The sequence below is a fragment of a genome, unplaced genomic scaffold, assembly GCF_019419815.1.
Source record: "Pyrus x bretschneideri cultivar Hongxiangsu unplaced genomic scaffold, Pyrus_bretschneideri_v1 Contig7, whole genome shotgun sequence".
NCBI lineage: Eukaryota > Viridiplantae > Streptophyta > Magnoliopsida > Rosales > Rosaceae > Pyrus > Pyrus x bretschneideri.
In genome coordinates this window covers 10,507,035-10,525,817 of record NW_025999809.1, presented here as the reverse complement: position 1 = coordinate 10,525,817, position 18,783 = coordinate 10,507,035, and the positions used below count along the sequence as shown (strand labels likewise).

General features: G+C 37.9%; 5 protein-coding genes across 5 annotated transcripts; 3 read left to right on the top strand and 2 right to left on the bottom strand.

Moving 5' to 3' along the window:
* Positions 1 to 2,636: 2,636 nt before the first annotated feature.
* LOC103945222 (transcription factor bHLH53) lies at positions 2,637 to 3,714 on the top strand. The gene is made up of 2 exons (XM_009355764.2): positions 2,637 to 3,356; positions 3,514 to 3,714. The coding sequence occupies exons 1-2, from the start codon at positions 2,637 to 2,639 to the stop codon at positions 3,712 to 3,714; spliced, it is 921 nt and encodes a 306-aa protein (XP_009354039.2).
* Positions 3,715 to 4,571: 857 nt separating this feature from the next.
* Positions 4,572 to 6,788, top strand: LOC103945223 (leucine-rich repeat receptor protein kinase MSP1). The gene is made up of 2 exons (XM_009355765.2): positions 4,572 to 6,312; positions 6,405 to 6,788. Exons 1-2 carry the CDS (start codon positions 5,071 to 5,073, stop codon positions 6,786 to 6,788), a joined length of 1,626 nt encoding a protein of 541 aa, XP_009354040.2. The 5' UTR covers positions 4,572 to 5,070.
* A 212-nt stretch (positions 6,789 to 7,000) lies between these two features.
* On the bottom strand, positions 7,001 to 10,600 carry LOC103945075 (alpha N-terminal protein methyltransferase 1). Its single transcript, XM_009355591.3, has 8 exons — positions 10,300 to 10,600; positions 10,034 to 10,181; positions 9,775 to 9,833; positions 9,121 to 9,240; positions 8,722 to 8,823; positions 7,992 to 8,046; positions 7,708 to 7,805; positions 7,001 to 7,311 (listed from the first exon to the last, which is right to left on the bottom strand). Exons 1-8 carry the CDS (start codon positions 10,561 to 10,563, stop codon positions 7,186 to 7,188), a joined length of 972 nt encoding a protein of 323 aa, XP_009353866.2. The 5' UTR covers positions 10,564 to 10,600; the 3' UTR covers positions 7,001 to 7,185.
* Positions 10,601 to 11,047: 447 nt separating this feature from the next.
* Positions 11,048 to 14,361, top strand: LOC103945077 (pentatricopeptide repeat-containing protein At4g20770). The gene is made up of 2 exons (XM_009355595.3): positions 11,048 to 13,756; positions 13,853 to 14,361. Exon 1 carries the CDS (start codon positions 11,260 to 11,262, stop codon positions 13,588 to 13,590), a length of 2,331 nt encoding a protein of 776 aa, XP_009353870.2. The 5' UTR covers positions 11,048 to 11,259; the 3' UTR covers positions 13,591 to 13,756; positions 13,853 to 14,361.
* On the bottom strand, positions 14,190 to 16,928 carry LOC103945076 (uncharacterized oxidoreductase C663.09c). Its single transcript, XM_009355594.3, has 6 exons — positions 16,550 to 16,928; positions 15,489 to 15,638; positions 15,175 to 15,268; positions 14,956 to 15,038; positions 14,716 to 14,869; positions 14,190 to 14,618 (listed from the first exon to the last, which is right to left on the bottom strand). The coding sequence occupies exons 1-6, from the start codon at positions 16,727 to 16,729 to the stop codon at positions 14,383 to 14,385; spliced, it is 897 nt and encodes a 298-aa protein (XP_009353869.2). The 5' UTR covers positions 16,730 to 16,928; the 3' UTR covers positions 14,190 to 14,382.
* Positions 16,929 to 18,783: the final 1,855 nt, after the last annotated feature.

Sequence of the window (18,783 nt, the reverse complement as noted above, 5' to 3'; positions counted from 1 at the left end):
AGGAAATCAAATTTTATGTGGGGTCCATCCAATTTTAGGAGTTCAATTCCGGATTTCCCCGGAATTGGATTACCTATGTAGAGGTGGTAATTGAATTCCGGGTAGATGACTCCATCAAGAATCAAAGTTTTCTACCCAAAATAGCCATGTATATTCCTAAAACAACTCCTACCTTCATCAATCACTCCCCTTTGTATTTGTTTCTCTCACAGCTAAGATCAACCCACCTTCGCAACATGAAATGATGTCGTAGCACTGAACGACAAACGTTGCCATTTGGAACAACGATCGTCCGGGGTTTAACATGGCACCACAACGATGAACATGATCTGGAACAACGAACGCCCAAATCCTCAAGGAAATTATGATTTGCAAACCCATATAGAAGAGAAGGAAAGAACTTTTCACTTTCACCCTAAAAATTGGATTTTTTTTTTTTTTTTTTGGTTGATGGGGTGGGTCGTGGCTTTGTGGTTCCTCTAGAGATTGGATGGTGGGGTGTGGATACTGCTTACTTGGGAAAGAAAGGGGTTACAGACGAAGATTGGAGAAAGAAAGGGGGAAGAGAGAAGGAAGTAAAATTTTATTTTAGTTTACTTGAGATGAAGGGGCTGGGAAAAAAAGGCTTGAGATGAAGGAGGAGAAATGGCTTTGGAAATAACGATCTTATAAAAAGTTTTGGAAATAATGATCTCATAAAAAGCTTTGTTTATGGATATATTTAATTAGATAAACTTAATTTTTAATAATTATAGCATAAAAATAATTTATTTTAAACGAGGGTAATTTAGTAATCAAGTTAGTTTTGATTCCGATTTTAGTGAATTAGTAAACAATATATATGGAACTAATATCATTTGTATTCCGATTCTAGTAAGTTTAGGAAACAACTTTAACATAAATCTAATTATGTTTCCTCCTTAATCCAATTCATCCTCAATTCAATTCCCTTCAATCTGATTACAGATTAGTAAACGCGCCCTTAGTAGTTTACCTCAAAAGTTAGATTTTCATCAAAATCTGCTCGCATCTTAACATATTTTAATGAAATTCTCATTTTTGGACAAAATTACTAATGTTCTTTTCGATAGTTAAAAACTGTAGGTAAATCACACTTGGTTCTTAATGCTATAAACCCTAAATCCGGAACTGTCAACAATTCTTAACCAAACAGCTGCACCACTTGATTTTAATAAACGTAAAATTATCATGGACAATATATTACTTACCTTACAAGAAAAAAATATACTCTCATTATCTCCAAGTTTTGAGATGAGAGTCATGAGACATTAGTCAATGTCTCTTAAAAATATAATGAACATGTAGAAAAAGAGACAGGTGTTTGTCACAATAGAGAGCACTTCAAATTCAGCTTGAAAAACGAAAACGAAAACTAACTAAACTTAGGCAACTAACTAAACCCATTATAGTTTATTACACAAATGAAACATCCGGTCTTACAGTTCTAGAATGGCTCTTGCATAAAACAAATGAAACATCGTCCGCTCTCAAAAGTTGGCGTACCAAATTAGTGTCTCTAGTACTTTTTTAGTTGGTCAATCTAGTATTAGTTATCTCAATTACTACGTCGACACGTCATGAGTTCGATTATTGGCGCTGCAGCGCTGGTGAATCACACGATGGTGATCAAGGAGAAGCAAAATGTCTCTATGAATTTTTCCGACTCCCAAAATTATAGATTGTCATGGCCCTTTTTTAATTTAAGGAAAAGAAATTTGTGCGGCGACTACTAAAAACCGTTTTGCATTGTAAGCCCCAAATTAATAACCATTTTGCAGGCACAACATTACACCACAACAATACTATATAGCGAGTCACATGTGTATATCTTTTAGCTAGTAATCCAAACCCAACTCTACATCTCTCATGATATATAACAGTTTCAGAATTTCTGCTCAATCAGTTTTGATTAACGGATAGTAATTGTCTAATTGACAAAACACTAATTAACATTGGAGTTACGTTGAGAATTAATTTACAAGATTAATTGTGACAAATTAATTAATTAATAATTTAATTATATTAGTGAATTACTGATCAATAGCTAGCCGCCAACGAGGAGTCATGAGTAACCGACGGTTATACACAGCAAACCCTAGAAATGGAAGGGTGAGGGTGTGTGCTACTAAATAGGAGATTATTAGGAGGTGGTGGTTATGGTATCATCCATGATCATTGAGATCACCTCCTTTATCTGCGCCACAAGTAACGAAACCAAAAACTGCCCACCTTCCCCCGCATCTCTCTCGATCTCTTTCTTCTTTCTTCCTCTCTCTTTCCTTGTAGATTGGACTACTTAATTAGCATAAGTTAGCAGGCAGGCTGCTGTTACTTGTTCAGTTAATTTGTAAGCTTAATCTGATAAGGTTTGTTAATTAGCACTAATCTTTAGGTCTAACTCAGGTCCACAGACACAAGAAAATCTAATTCTCTCAGGTATCTCTCTCTCTCTCTCTCTCTCTCTATGTCTTAAGCTTTTCAAATCTTGTTTTAGTTATCTCTCTCTTTCCTCTTTCAAGGGTCTTTTTCTATAGCATTGCTGGTCTTTTAGCAATTAATCAGTTAACTATTAACTATAATTAACTGTTCGTGCAGGTTTTGCAATTTTCATGGTTATGAGTACTGCTACTTTTTGCCCTACTGATGACTGGGGGTCTGTTCAGCTTCTCAACCCACCAGAAATGAATATGCTTAGCTTCCCATCACAACAAGAGCTGCAGGCAGCTTCGTCGGGCATTTTCGGTCTGCAGGATTACTACTATAGCTTAGCTAACATTAATCCAGACGACACCTGCATAGATCCACTCTTCCAGCCATACGAGTCCTCCGAAAATTTTTTCCACCCCGATTTTAGTTCTCCAACAGATAACATGAATTTAGCCTCACTGTCGCCGGAAATCTGTCCAACCCTAGATGAATATGACTACTCCTACCAGGCCTACCCAAAACGCCAAAAGCTCTTCCATGATCAACAAGTCCAATATTGCAATTCAAACTTCCCGATCGCCACTCCCAATTATTTCAATGCATATGATCGGTTCCTCCAGCCTGAAATTTTGGTTCCAACCCCTGAAATTCAAATTCAGAATCCGCCTGCGGCTGCCAAGCTTAACAATAAGGCCGTCAGTGGTACTGGAACTGTGTCACCGCAGAGCATAGCTGCGCGCGAGAGGAGGAGGAGGATAACGGATAAGACTCAGGAGCTTGGGAGGTTGATTCCTGGTGCCACAAAGATGAACACCGCTGAAATGTTGCAAGCTGCGTACAAGTATGTCAAGTTCTTGCGGGCACAAGTTTCAGTTCTCAAACTCATGACGGACTCTCCAATTCAGCAGGTACTATTTCATCTGTGTGTGTGTGTGTGTGTGTGTGTGTAAATGGTTTAATATTTTGCAACCAAGTTAGATGAATTTAGGGCAGAATATAATAATTCTTTTTTTTATTTATTGATTTAATGTATACATTTTAATTTGAAATTGTACGTTTAAGCAGGAAAGGAAGGAAGAAGGGTTGCATATTAATCAAGAGCGTCTCCAAATTGTTGCATCCCCAATTGTTCAAGAGAAGCTCTACTCTGAAGAGAAGTGCTTAGTTTTGAAGGAGTTTGTTGAAGTGCTGGCAAAAGATGATGACATCCAATCCAAACCCTTGCTCAAAGACAAATTTGCTGAGTTGCTGCAAACCAACGGCTGACAATTACAAGAGTCACAGCTAGACACTGATTTGTTTATTGATTTGTTGTTGTTCCTTTAACTGTATTATCTAATTAATTCCTAGTTAGCTAGTTAACATTTTTGTAGGGTGCTAATCTAACCAATTTCTTGTCAATTTCTAATTTTCAAGAAATATATTGGCGTTATGTACGATTTTCTGGTGATTATTGTGTAACTCACCGCATCCACCTTTTAATAAACAAAAATTATTACAATTTTGTTCTTTATATAAATTTTGAATTGATGGGTTATATAATGGTAATAGCACTGAAAAAATGTCAGGAGCCTCTTATACTAGCACTCGAAATTAGTAAATTAGTCATACATACTGCAATTGCACTCAACACCGATAAGTTTTATCCAACTGAGTTCAAGTACAAATTACATAAGCATCTTAATTGATATATGGAGGCCATCCTGAATAAGTCATTAGATCCTCAAACCAAACTAAGTAAATTACAAATCGAAAGTGCAAACTTTGTTGGACGATTGTGCCACTCCATTGCAAAGAACTCATTGCCAGTACTTGAAAAGCCAACACTTGTAATATTAATATACCAGGCTTTGGTGAGACTTATTCCAACATGCAATCCCCATCAGAGACTCACGTTTGCCACATCATTTGTGATGATATGATATTCTATCTACTTGAGTATTTACATACTTAAGGGAAGTATTGTAGTTAAAATTATAGCACATGTGTGATTATATAAACCCTAGTAGATTATGTTTGAAAACCTTATGAGATCTAGAAAATCTTTGTATTACTTAGAGAGCTAGTTTTCTTCCTTCCTTATTAATATAGATAAAAGCACAAAATATAAGTCTATGCCGATTTTCCTCTCTTCCCTCTCTAAATTTATGCCACAACAAGAAGAATGATTTTCTTTTAGATGATTTTTTTTTGTTTGTTAAATGATAGATTTGTTAGATTAGAGAACCAGCAGGGTTTGAATTCAAATCATGATGTAAGAGAAACACTACTCTCTACCACTGTGGTAGAAAACCATTTGCAAAAATAAATGAAATGCTAAATGAAAAAATTGCGTCAGCCGGAAGTCGATGAGATGATCTTTGGATTGTGTACTTAATTTCGGGATTGGAATTATGGAATAGATTACAGATTATACAAGTACTTTTTGTACAAAAAAATAAAAATAAAAAATGGAAGTCGGAAACTTTTTGCCAATTAAACTGCTCTTTATAGTCCGAGTGCATGTGGTTACCAAGGATAACTTTCAACGTGATAAAATAGACTCCCCCACTTTCTTTCTTGCCAACCGTTTGAACTCAGTTTAAAATTAACCATCTCAAGAGAATCAACACAAACTTCTCCATGGCCTCCATTTCTGCAACCTCCGTTCTCCTCTTCCTCACATTTTCCGCCTCACTTTCGGCAGCTCTATCTGCTTCCGTCATAGAAGACCTCAGGAACTTAAAACCACCGCATGATTTTAACTCCACGATCACGAAAAACTGCCATCACAACCCATCACTCAGATACTGCAGTTCCCTACCTATGGACCTTGATGAGATTTTCAAATCCACCATTGTTGCAAGCCATCTCTGCAACGAGTCCAAGAATCCAAACTGCATCGAATCATTCCCTAAAATAGACCTTCAAAACCGCCCAAAGATCACGCCGCTCTACTTGTCATTCAACTTCTTTTGGAAGTATTGCCCTTTGAGCATCTTAACTATTGACTTATCCAACAGTTCTTTAGAGAGCAATTTTCCCATTGATGTTCTTCAATGCACCCAAATCCAAGCTCTTGATGTGAGCCTTAATGACCTTCACGGCGATGTCCCAATAGAGAGCTTCTCTCCGCTTACCAACCTCACTTCTCTTAATTTATCATACAATCACTTCTCTGAGAGTAAAATCTCTGATGCCCTCTTCTTTAAGCGGTTCAATTCTTCGAGTTTTCTCCATTCAGGTCTACTCCCCGATAAGAAAAAGTTCAGGATCAAGGCTGTAATCTTGTTGGTTGGTTTTCCGATCTTTGTGATCCTGATGGTGTGTTGCTTGGGGTGGCTTTGTTTCCGGAGGCCTGATTTCCTCCCAAGAATGCTTCGAAGAAAGCACCGGTTTACACCAGCAATGCTTAAGGCAGCAACAAATGGATTTTCGAAAAGAAATTTGAAGGGGAAGAGTGAAGCAGTTGATATCTACAAAGGAACTCTGAGAGATGGTACTGATGTCAGGATTGAGATTTACCGAGGAGAAAACCACCCGAACTTGATTGAAGAATGCAAGGTTCTAGTTCGGTTATGCCACAAGAACTTGGTTAGTATATTGGGGTGGTGCAATAACAGAAGGTTGAGAGCCATCGTAACGGAATGGATGGAAGGTGAGAGCCTTGAGATGTGGCTGTTGGAGTCAAACAGTACACCATGGAATCACAGGCTGAAGATATTGATGGGGGTTGTGGAAGGCATGTGTTATCTGCAGGAGGAATGGCCTGAAGTTGGATATGACCTCAGGACAAGCAGTATCTTGCTGTCAAACAATCTGGAACCGCGAATTTCGAGGTTTAGGGTCGGGGATCAAAGCAGTAGAAGTAAGTCGATCCATGAAGCTGCACCATTTGCATCTGTTATTTTTTACCTCTCTTAATTTGGTTAACTTCTAGTATCTAAATTTAAACTTTTTGTTCAGAGATGTACAAGTTTGGAGTGCTTCTACTAGAGATGCTCGTAAACAGGCGGCCGCAGGAAGACTTTGAGACGGGGGAGGCTGGTTTTCTCGAGTATATCAGGATGCATTATCCTGAAAATTTGCAGAAGGTGATAGACCAGAAATTGGCGACACAAGATACTTTTGATCAAGCTAAACAGGCAATAGGCCTAGGGCTAATGTGTACAGATATACCCAGCAACCAACAACTAGGGTTGGGTCAAGTGTTTGATATCATTAGTCGAGCCTACCAGTCTTGCAGGGTTTTAGCATCTCATAACCGCGAAAGATTACATGCCGAAAGAGGTAAAGGGCACAAGCGCATACAATCAAGACGAACCATTGAATTCATCGAACCTCCAAAATCCAATTCCTGAAAGAGCTCATACATTTACTATGCAAAAAGATTTTATGTTTCTGTATGTGCTATCCGAAATGCTTTAATTTTCCTCGTGGATTGTTAAGTTTCGGTATGCTATTAGAGATCGATGTCCTTATTCGGTTTCATGACTCTTTCCTCCTTCAACAGCTTCTATAGTTCACAAAATATTGTATTATGCTTTGTAACGGACAGCAGACAACATCAGCGTAGAAAAATAATGCGCACATAACCAATGAATTCGAATCATCAAGAACATCAAAGTACAGAACTTGCAGGTGAATACAAACTGGTCCTTGTAAATATTAAGGGGTGGCAAATTACAAGAAATCAGGACAAAAAATTACTGCCAGAAAAAGTATTCTGTGTATATGTTAGGTTCAAGCTGGGATTCCTCACTTGATGACTCCGGGTCTGTTGGCTTGCACTTTAGATCTTGTCCGATGAACCTTCTTTGGCAACTCAGTAGTTAATGCATACATTTTCACGGCGAATAGTTCTTCAGGCAATCCCTTTTGATCCTGATGTAAAGAAAAACAGGAATTATAAGCGAAGAAGACTTTGATGCAAGGAAGGAGATATTTCATATGAATTCACTCAAAGACAGCTATGAAATGAACCAGTTTACCAAAACCAGCTAGAGTACTTCTCTTCCAGTTAGAGATGTCTAATTCACTTTATTAAGAAAATTGACATTAATATGAGAAACAACAAGTACTGGCAAAAGTCTGACAGGCATCGTATGACGTTATTCTATTAAGCAGTGTCCATGCACTACTTAAATCATTTCTCCTTCACTTCTAGACTATATTAGTTATCAGCAATAAACAATGAAAATAAAAGTAACATAACGCATCAGATAAGGTCCGCATCAAATTCTAGAGCTAATAGTACAAAGTACAAATTTCACATTTAACCTTTGATATGTAAAGATGAAGTCCACATTGACGAAAGAGCTCCTTAAAGTACAAATCAGACCTAGTGACACTCCGATCTTCTGTGTCTAACACGAATCCTACAAATCAATACGATTAGTCAACAAGAAGTTGTTATTCTCTGTTAAATTTAGTCTACAAAAAAAAGAATGCAGATGAATACACTTTTTGTGGCGTGGTAAACTTGGTATTAGTAGTAGTGGAAACAGGTGAGATGAGAATTTTACCATGACCACATGAAAGAAGGGAAACAGCGAGCAACTTACCGGATCTTGCAATATTTTCCTTCAGAACAAAAAGACCACCAGGTTTTAATCCAACCTAGAAACAGGTGACCCATATAAAAATGTTAGTACCTTTCTACACACAAAACTAACAATAATAGGGGTCATGATTCTTCCATAAATAGAATTATTACAGAGGCACCAATCCAATAAACTACAAAGCAACATGTTAAGGGCATAAATTTGACTGGACGTAAAAAAGTGGTACTATAATAGGAATAATTCTGCCATCAAAGTGCTTCTATCAAAGATTGACAACAAATAGATAAAATCAAACATTCCCAGGCACTTGATAGCACAAAAATAAGTGATTTACATCTTACTGAGGACATAAGCAATAACCTGGTTCTTTGACCCAATAATCCCCAAGTTAACGTGTAATGGTACACTGGTTTTTCCATTTCCTTTTTCTTTTTTCCTTTTCCTGTTTTTGGTTTGGAGGGAGGAAGGGACCGAATGGTCCTATGAATTGAACACTATGTCTGAGCATAAAGTCAGTAAGAACAGAAATTTTAAATTTAAGGAAGACATTAATGCTTCACAGAATTTTATAAATTTGTGGATGTAAATGGTCAGAAGATTGTGGATCTTCAAGTTCAATTCCATAGCGAACAGTCTAGATTTGATCATGAAATGATAGTGATGCAATCGCAGTAGATGCCTTGATATCTGAAACATAGTTTTACATTGATATTCAAGAAAACCATTTTACCTTTGCCCGTTTAAAGAATGAGACGAAGTCATCATCTGTCAGATGACCAATACACCATTGAACCCATATAATGTCGTACCTCCCTGCTTCTGGTGTGAATTCCTAAAAATGGAAGCAAGAAAATGTTCATGAGGTTTCCAAAAGAGTCAGCGAGGTAAGAGACCGATGTTTAGAAAAAGTTAAGAAAGGAAGACGCTTCATGAGTGCATTGGATTGGATTGACAAAATTGCATGGCAGGTATTTAAAAAATAAATAAAAAATAACCTAGCAAACCATTGTATGACTAATATGGGAGATATAGTTCACCATCTAAACACGAACAAAGAAATAAAATAGCAGGTTGTAAGTGTTGAGACCATCCAATGTTTCTGGTAATGTTTTGAATTTGAGCATATTACCTGAAGAGGCACGCAGAAAAAGTTAGTAGCTTTGTGCGTCTCACAGACCATATGATTTTCAGGAGCCAGACTTTCACGAGCAGTTTCCAAGAAATGAGATACAGGCTCAAGAAGATCAACCTGGGTTTTCAAGAAAACAGAAATAAACAATCAAAGAGAACAAACGTGCAAAGGTTACGAAGGATAATAAGCTCTATCAAGTTTTAGTGGCACTGGTTTGTTCCATGTAACACAAAAACAATAATTCAGTCTGAATGAAAATCCAAAACATGAAAACAATACAAAGCTATAGATATCCTGACTCAAGCTCAGAAGTGAAGAAAAGCTAAATCAGTTATCACTTATCATCTAATAAATAAATCCAAAAGCTAGAAAGATAAGAACCAACACGTATTTTTGAGGTCTCGTGATAAAGTCTAGCATCCATGTTCAACATATGCAAGCATTTGGATGCATTTCACATTAAATTAAACCATTGGAACTTACCTGAATTTGCTTCTACAATTTGGGATTGACAGGGACAACATACACCATGAAATACAAGTTCACACAAAGACCTCAACTTTATACAGTAACATCAAAAGAAATTCACAGAAACTGAATATCGAAAGATGGCGGTAGAAGAGGGAGGTGCTGTCCCGAAACTGAACTCACCTCATTGAAGTATCTTATGAGAAGATTTTTGGAGACTCTGCCAATGCCAGAACCACAATCTGCGGAAATTTAGATACTGGTAAGAACTTGCCTGATTTTAAAACTACAAACCAATAGAGCCAAAATTTGGATTGCAACCCTCCTCAAATTTGCATTTTTTATGAACAAAAGTGAACTTATTTAATCTAAATTCAACAAATACGACAATTTAAAGCACCTCAAACAAAGAAAAACATAGAGAAAGAAAGATTTTGTGTACCAAGAACAACAAGGTGACGTTGGCCATTTGCAGAGTCGGGAAAGCGCTCAGAGAGAAGCTGCTTAAGAAAAGCTTCACTGCCCATTATGTCAGGCTCATTCACCTGCGCATATCCTCCCAACACTCCATTGGTCGACGCCTCCACACCCTTTACAACGAAACACACCAAAACATCACACATTTTCCCGATGCCCACAACCTGCTCGACGAAATGACTGAACCAAAAAGCAGAAACCAAAACAGAGAAGGTTGACAAAAGCACTTACTTCCCAGTAGCCAACGCCTTGGCGGTACCACTCGGTCTTCTTGCTGTGGTCGTCCCCGACCTGCTCCCTCCACATCTCCTCCGCGTTCTTGAATTCTCGGCCGGCGGAGTCTAACCCACCTTTCTCCATTGACACTCGAGTTTCGGTTCCGTTTCGGCGGCTGTTGGGTGCTTTAAACGGTTCCTTGGCAAAACAACGTCGCACGGCGGCAAAGATGAAGTCTTTTGAAAGTCGCTGGGAGCATAGAATGGAGTGATGCTGCATGAAAAAGTTTGAAAACCTATGATCTGGACGATGACGATGAAAAAATGCCAGCTAGATAACTTGTTCCTGCGTGGCAATTCTTAAGATTCTGTGACGTGGCATGATCATGGTGAGAACACAACTTGATACACCAATTACTGAAAATGTTAAAAATATTTATGTACCGATCTGTATTGACGGCACATTGAAAATCTCTCGTCCGAACACACGGAATAGTTTCATCGTCTCTAAGCTTTGAAAAGTATTAGGAGGTGTATTCAATTGGAATTTTAAGAGATTTTAATTCTTTTAATGAATTTAAGAATATTCAATCAGGATTTTAAGTGATTCTCTGAAATTCAAGTTGTATTCAATTAGAATTTTAAGATAGTTTATTAAAATCTTTAGAAATCCGGGTGTATTCAATTATGATTTTAAATAAGTTTATAACATTCCAGGTGTATTTAATTAGAAATTGATTTTAAAGAATTTGAGAAAGTTGAGGAATTTGAGGGAATTTGAGAGATTTCGTAGTGTATTTTAAGCATTCACAAATCACACATCTCCTCACGAGATTTCGAGAGAATTGAATCAAAATTTTATATAGAATATCTGCAAATCAATTAAATTCTATAAAAAAAATCTATAGATTTATAAATTCATTAAAAATTCTCAATTGAATAGTTCAAAAAAAAAAAAAAAAAAGCTTCGAAAAGCATGGAAGGCAGAGCAACATATCTATCAAATCTCCTGCAGAATTGCATAGACAAGAAATCCCTTTTGTCTGGCAGGCTTATTCATGCTTTTCTACTACGCAGCAACGACCTCTTTTCCAATACTTTCCTCTCCAACCGCCTCGTCGAGTTGTACTCGAAATGCGGCAATATCGAGTATGCAGACAGAGTGTTTGATAAAATGCCGCACCCAGACGTGTACTCTTGGAATGCCATATTGGCTGGTTACTCTAAATTTGGGAGTTTAGGGGATGCTCAGGAGTTGTTTTTGAGGATGCCGGAGCGAAACACTGTTTCGTGGAATACTCTGATTAGTGCCTTGGTTCGACATGGGCAAGAAGAAACGGCATTGGGGGTTTACGATACGATGATTTTGGAGGGATTCATGCCTACCCGGTTCACGTTGGCGAGTGTGTTTAGTGCGTGTGGAGCGTTGTTGGATGTGGAGCGTGGTAGGAGATGTCATGGTCTTGTTATCAAAATTGGTCTTGAGGAGAACATCTATGTTGCCAATGCTTTACTCTCGATGTATGCAAAATGTGGACTTATTAGGGATGCGGTTCAGGTTTTTGCTGACATGGATGAGCCTAATGAGGTTACTTTTACAGCTTTGATGGGAGGGTTAGCGCAGACGGACAGAGTCATGGAGGCTGTGGAAATGTTTAGAATGATGTGTAGGAAAGGGGTTCGTATTGATTCTATCTCATTGTCGAGCATCTTGGGTGTTTGTGCCAAAAGAGGAGGTGGCGAGTTTGGTGTTGGTGATCAGAATGATGGGATTCCATGTAATGTGAGCGGACAACAAATACATGGGCTTACAATTAAACTTGGATTTGACGGAGACCTTCATGTGAACAATTCATTGCTCGATCTGTACGCAAAGAATGCGGATATGAATAGTGCCGAGAAGGTTTTTGCTAGTTTACCTGAAGTTAGTAATGTTTCTTGGAATGTCATGATAGCCGGGTATGGCCAGATACACCAGAGTCAGAAAGCTATAGAATATCTGCAAAGAATGCGATCTTGCTGTTTTGAACCAGATGAGGTTACTTACATACACTTGCTTGCAGCATGTGTCAAGTCTGGTGATATAAAAAGTGGACGCAAAATGTTTGATAACATTTCTTGTCCAAATGTGAGTTCATGGAATGCCATTCTCTCTGGATATTTCCAGACTGGTGATCACGAGGAGGCGATAAAGCTGTTCAGGGAAATGCAGTTCCAAAATGTACAACCTGATCGAACAACTTTTGCAATTGCCCTTAGCTCCTGTGCCGCAATGGGGCTTCTGGAGGCTGGAAAAGAGGTTCATGCTGCCTCCCAAAGGGCAGCCTTTCATACAGATATATATGTTGCAAGTGGACTTATTGGCATGTATTCAAAGTGTGGTAAGACAGAAATGGCAAAGCATATATTTCATAGTATGCTTGAATTAGATATTGTCTGTTGGAACTCTATGTTAGCAGGCCTTTCACTCAATTCTCAAGATAAGGAAGCTTTCACTTTCTTTAAGCATATGCTGCAAGATGAGATCCTTCCTACCCAATTCACTTATGCTACTGTAATGAGTTGTTGTGCAAAGCTATCTTCTTCGTTTCAAGGGAAACAGGTTCATGCTCAGATGACAAAAGATGGATATATGAATGATGTCTTTGTAGGAAGTGCTCTCATTGATATGTATTGCAAATGTGGTGATGTGGATGAGGCCCGAAACTTTTTTGATATGATGCCTAGCAAAAATACTGTTACTTGGAATGAAATGATACATGGGTATGCACAAAATGGACGTGGAGATGAGGCCGTTCTGCTTTACAGGGACATGATTGAATTAGGTGAAAAACCTGACGGTATAACTTTTGTTGCTGTTTTGACTGCTTGTAGCCATGCCGGATTGGTCGATGAAGGCATTGACATATTCAATTCAATGGAACAAGAACATGGAGTGGTGCCTGTTTTGGATCATTATACTTGCATTATTGATGCTTTAGGCCGTGCTGGTCGTTTCCACGAAGCAGAAGTCCTAATAGAGGAGATGCCATATAAAGATGATCCAGTTATATGGGAGGTTTTGCTTAGCTCTTGCAGGGTTTATGCTAATGTGCGCTTAGCTAAAAGGGCAGCAGATGAACTCTTCCGCTTGACCCCACATAATTCAGCCCCTTATGTGCTTCTCGGCAATATTTATTCTTCTTTAGGAAGATGGGACGAGGCAAGGGAAGTGAGAGATAAAATGAGTGATACACAGGTTGCTAAGGACCCAGGTTATAGCTGGATTGAATACAACAAGGGAGACCGAACTGGTTATGGCGGGTGATAATTTCGTTGTGGTTGATGATGAAGTTGAAGCAGCAAGTAATAGAAAATCTTTCTATAATGCCTAGCCCAAAGTCAAAATATTTCTACAGGGGCATGCCTCAGTGCTTCTTCATGGGATCATATGGTATTCTCCTTGTGGAAGCTCGGGAACTATAAAACAGAAGGTCTGTCAAGCTGTAGCCTTTTTATAATGAGTCTGTTAACAATTTCTATGAACATTCTATCCTCTAATTTTGCTACATGAAATTTGACATCATCAGGTTGAATGCCGCGGCATCCTTCTGTCAAGAGCCTCGTTAGCCCTGGAAGATTTGGTCAAGTGAAGGGGAGGGGTTTGCCGGCTATGTAAGAATCGGATGTGCTATGTTGTAGACATGAAAGCATAATAACTCAACAGCAGGGATACCCCTTGAATCAGATAAGGAAAGAGAGCGTAGGTTCCGTTGTTCTAGTGCTGCATACTAAGTACGGGTTTCCTTTTTTATCAACAAGAATACAACTTATAAAACGGCAGCCCCAATTACAGGGACGGGGAGGAAAAGAGGAAATTCATGCCTGCAGGATGCCTGATCTCGTAGCGGACTAAACTCTCTCGTCTCAAAAGTACAGTAGCTGTAAACCCATAAGATTTTGTAATAGTTTCAACCATACGATGATTTTGGTTCAAATATTTACTTTAGGTCAAACAATAAAGGCATGTATGTTTGTGCTTCTGATATCAATTGAAGGCTTACATATTTCAACTCAATAATAACTTATCCATCTTTCCTATATCGAAATAATTCAACGGTCACCACGGAATTTCCTGGCCATCCCAGGCGAAAAACTTCCCGTTATCGTGGCTTTTTGCATTGAGAATGATGCTTAAGAGCTTCTGTACTGAGAATTCTGTTGTGAAAAGTTTGTTCTCAGGAACATTTCTCTGAAATGGCTTGGAGAGATCTGTGTCCACCGTACCTGGGTGCAATAAAATGCATGTGATCGGATCCTTCCTCCGGCCAAATTCCACCGATATATTTCTCGTCACTGCAAATCCACAACAATACGAGGAATGACTAAGTTGCTATCGAAAACTAGTAGGGGAATTATGCGATGTTAAGAGAGCACAAGGAAGAAATCATACGTTGATTAAGTGCAGTTTTTGAAGCTCGATAAGAATGCCAACCCCCAAGGCGATTATCCCCTATAGATCCCACCCTGGCGCTCAAGTTGGCCACAACTGCAACATCCCTGACAGTTCCAGAGCCGCCTCCGTCCTTTAAGAGAGGCCACATATGCTGCTTGCACAAAGCAAAGATTCTCCATAAACATTTGATTCAAAAACCAAGTCAAGTTCGAAGGATGAGGCTTAGAGTGAGGATACCTTGATCACTAAAACAGGACCTACAGCATTAACTTCGTAAGCAAGCATCAACGATGACTTCTCTACTTTCCTCAACGTCGTTTCTGTACTGGGAAGTAAAATAATAGAAATGACAGTCCGGCGTTGACAACAAATGATTTAACTTGTGAGAAAAATATTGCAGGTTTAGATCGTGATTAGACAATCAAATGTCGATGCATCCCTCACTAATGTGCATACCTGGTTGTAATACTTGAGGTATTGAAAGAATCCCAGATGCATTGATTAGAAGGTTTAAAGAACCATATCTTTCGCTGATAGACTTTGCAGATTGCTGAAATGCATAAATAAACAAACCTTTAGAACTTTAGAACGTAATTTTTTTTCCATCAACAGACAGGAATTAACGCATCCATGACTAAAAGCTAAACTTGATTGACCAAAGTGTTACCGGAAAAAGGAAAGGGCGAATTGTTCTAACTTCTACGGTTACTTTTGCCTCAGAATGGAGCAAAAGAACAAAATGAAATTGCAGAAAACTGGACAATGTTAACCTCTATGGTGCTTTCATTGGTCACATCCAATTGTAGAACACTAAGGCGTTCGGCAAATTTGCTTTTCAGATGATGAAGACCAGTTGCCCCCTCAGGATTACGGCAAGTAGCAACAACATGACCCTTCTCCTTCTCCAACAATTGTTTAACCTGTACAAGACAGAAAAAGAAGCATGTCACAATTTTGAGGCAGAAAAATTCACAAGTCTCTCATAACACACCAAAAGTTCAAAACCAAATCATTAAGAAGAAATGGTTACGGAAACCTTATGTTATTACTTTGTTCAAGCAGTAGAAAGCTAAAAGTGTCATAATTCGAACGTAGTCTTGAGACTTGAAAGCTTAGATAGTCTTTGAAGTATATAGCTATACCTATATACGTGTCGCTCTGTATCATTTTAAGAACCTACACAAGAAATTGTGCGTACGAATTGTTCCTGGCATAATATGACTATTTCAATTTGTTACGCGTGTACACAAATTACAAGAGCTCAGATATCGTCTAGAGGTCTAGGGATGATCAATTACATGGAAATCCTGCAGAGTAACAAAGGTTCTGCGAGATGCGAAACCAATCTTCAAATGATAAATGCAACTCCACCATTGTGATAGCCATAAACAACACTCACAGAAAAGTATTCAGATTGGCAAATTGTCGTTGAACCATAGACGAAAATTTTCCCATCTTTCCCTCTTCAAACCTTAATTCTATCGTTTTATTCAGGGCATCTTCAAACGCAACTGAAGATAATTTACTCTAGGACATGACATTTTGGATCATGTATGTGCCAGTGCCAGTAAACATTACAAAGATCACATATTCTAGTTTTACTGCATTCCCAACCCGCTAAACCGGAACCTGGCTATACTCTCCACATCAAACACAGCAACCCATTTGCCAAATCAATCAGCATTATATCTCATATATATATATATATATATATATATATGTATGTATTTATATACATTGAATATCTGCTACATATAAAAAAACTCAGAAATTTTATATAGACACATATAGTATAATAAAGCAAAAGAGGAAAGAAAAAGAGGGCTCTCACGAATTCCAGGCCAATTCCTCTGGAAGCACCCTGCACCATGGAAACCCCACCTTCCCATTTCCCAGCAGAAGAAGAAAGTGAAGCCCTTTGGCTCATTACCCGCATCAGTCTCAGAGGTCTCATCGCCGCCATGGACGAGCACTGCTGGTTCAGAAACAAAAGGGGTCTCAATTTGTACATCTTCGCCAAACCACCAATTCCGAAAGAGACCAACCGATCTTTCTGTAATGTTTGCAGCTTGCTTTTCCCAGCTCCGCAAAGTGCAAACTAGGATGTGGAACCACTGGAAATGAAGGAAGCCATGAAAATAATAAGTTCCCAACAAACTCCTCATTCATTGCAACTTTTGGCAACGTAACACTTTGATTGTGGCTGATAATCTTCCACCTTTGTAGTGTTTTTTCAGTTTTTTTTTTTTTTTTTTTTTTTATCACACTTTTAGTTAGATTAGATATTAAATTAAATATCGACGGAATTCGAAAATACTCCATTGTCTTAGCGCTCAACTCCTTGCACTGTCTTCAATTTTCCTAACAAATAGAGAAGCTATTTAGGGCCGACTATTGCAATCTGGGCTACTTTGTTGTACACTTGGGTTAGACTCTAGATTTTGGGCCGTGAGTTTTACCAGGCTTGAACATGAGTGTTTTTTTTTTTTTTCCTGTTTTAAAACGCAACAGAAGTTGCCGTTAATATTAAATTAAATTTAAGGTATAATTAACACAAGCCTAATCCATAGAACCAGAGGCCCAACCCTCAATTCTCAATCCAAATGGCTCAAGTCCTAATTGAACATGACCATTAAACTTGAGGCACTTTAACCAAAATGGTCTTAGTGATTGACATAACTTCTTGCTTTCCTAAGATTTGAAATCAATAGAAGTGGTCCCTAAGTTTGTCCATCGTCAATTATTTTGGTCCTTTCATGAAAAATCTATATTAAATAAGGACCAAAATGGTAAAAATACCCTCAATTTAATAAACAATGGGCCAAAATGGTTTTGATAAAAATTCAAGGTATTTTTGTCATTTTCTCCTTGTTTAACAGATATTTTTACGAAACGACCAAAATGATTGACAATTGACAAACTCATGGACCAGTTCTATCAATTTGAAATCTCAGGGGTCAAAATGAAGAGTTATGCCAATCTCATGGATCATTTTAGCTAAAAAGCGTAAACTTAATTGAGTGTATCAAAATAACGTACTAGAGCAAACTCAATTTTTTTAGGATAGTGCTATTCACACCCATTTTTAACCCCTACACACTTTTGTTAATTTCTGGCCATTGATCTTGGTCAATTCATTGGATCCAACAGTCGAAAATTGAGAGGGGTGTGTTAGAAGTAAAAATGTGTGTGTGGATAACACTACCTTTTTTTAATACATATGATATTATCTACACTAAGGGATGGAAGAATGGATAAAGTCTCACAATGAGCTAACCATAATAATTTAGTTTAAATTCGTATTTGACGACAATCAAACTTAAGGCCTCACATTTACAAGTGAAAAAGAATATCACTAAACTGTAGTACTGAATAACAAATAAACTCTATTTTCTAATACAATAGATATCACTACTTTAATAATATACACTAGAAAGATGTGGGACGGTTTGAATTTGAGACGCAGTGTCGGGGACCTATAGTAAAGGCACTATTATGAAAAAAAAAGGCACCAACCCTTTAATGATCGTGGGCAAAATTATTTATTAAATAGATTAAAAGTAGTGCCAGCCACCTTATGCGATACTCTCAATCCAACCAGAATCTTAATTTGTTAATGGAGTAATCATGAGAAGTGTCATTTAGGCCATGATCTGACATGGAATTTCCTTGACACTTATTCATTTGAAGTTCCATGATTTGAGTCATTGACGATGTCCTATGTTATATAATTATCTAAACTGTTAACTCACAACAAACATTGGCCACCGTCGAATCCATCAAAAGTCCCTGATGCATGGCCAATTTTTTTTTTTTTTGGAAACAGAAAATGGTTCTACTTTATTCCCAATTATCATATGAAATGGAGAAAACATGGAGCTCAACAGCCAAGCAAATCATCATTTTCAAATCAGGTCAAATCAGTTTATTAATAAAAAATATATATATATGTATATTAAGGAGTGGAGAAAAAATTAGTATAAACTTGCGATATTAAAATCTAATTTTTTTTAATTATAAGTGAAGAGGGAAATATATAGACTATAGTATTAAGTAGCATGTTAC

Bases quoted from the DNA above. Each gene is read 5' to 3' on its own strand.
- LOC103945076 (XM_009355594.3), bottom strand. From the start codon at position 16,729: ATGTACAAATTGAGACCCCTTTTGTTTCTGAACCAGCAGTGCTCGTCC. The intron at 15,639-16,549 runs GTGAGAGCCCTC...TGTCTTGTACAG, and splicing joins GAGGAATTGGCCTGGAATTC to GTTAAACAATTGTTGGAGAA. The intron at 14,619-14,715 runs GTATGATTTCTT...GTGGATTTGCAG, and splicing joins AAAAACTGCACTTAATCAAC to TGACGAGAAATATATCGGTG.
- LOC103945222 (XM_009355764.2), top strand. From the start codon at position 2,637: ATGAGTACTGCTACTTTTTGCCCTACTGATGACTGGGGGTCTGTTCAG. The intron at 3,357-3,513 runs GTACTATTTCAT...ACGTTTAAGCAG, and splicing joins CGGACTCTCCAATTCAGCAG to GAAAGGAAGGAAGAAGGGTT.
- LOC103945075 (XM_009355591.3), bottom strand. From the start codon at position 10,563: ATGCAGCATCACTCCATTCTATGCTCCCAGCGACTTTCAAAAGACTTC. The intron at 10,182-10,299 runs GTAAGTGCTTTT...TTCGTTGTAAAG, and splicing joins AAGGCGTTGGCTACTGGGAA to GGTGTGGAGGCGTCGACCAA. The intron at 9,834-10,033 runs GTACACAAAATC...AAATTTCCGCAG, and splicing joins ACGTCACCTTGTTGTTCTTG to ATTGTGGTTCTGGCATTGGC.
- LOC103945077 (XM_009355595.3), top strand. From the start codon at position 11,260: ATGGAAGGCAGAGCAACATATCTATCAAATCTCCTGCAGAATTGCATA.
- LOC103945223 (XM_009355765.2), top strand. From the start codon at position 5,071: ATGGCCTCCATTTCTGCAACCTCCGTTCTCCTCTTCCTCACATTTTCC. The intron at 6,313-6,404 runs GCTGCACCATTT...GAGATGTACAAG, and splicing joins GAAGTAAGTCGATCCATGAA to TTTGGAGTGCTTCTACTAGA.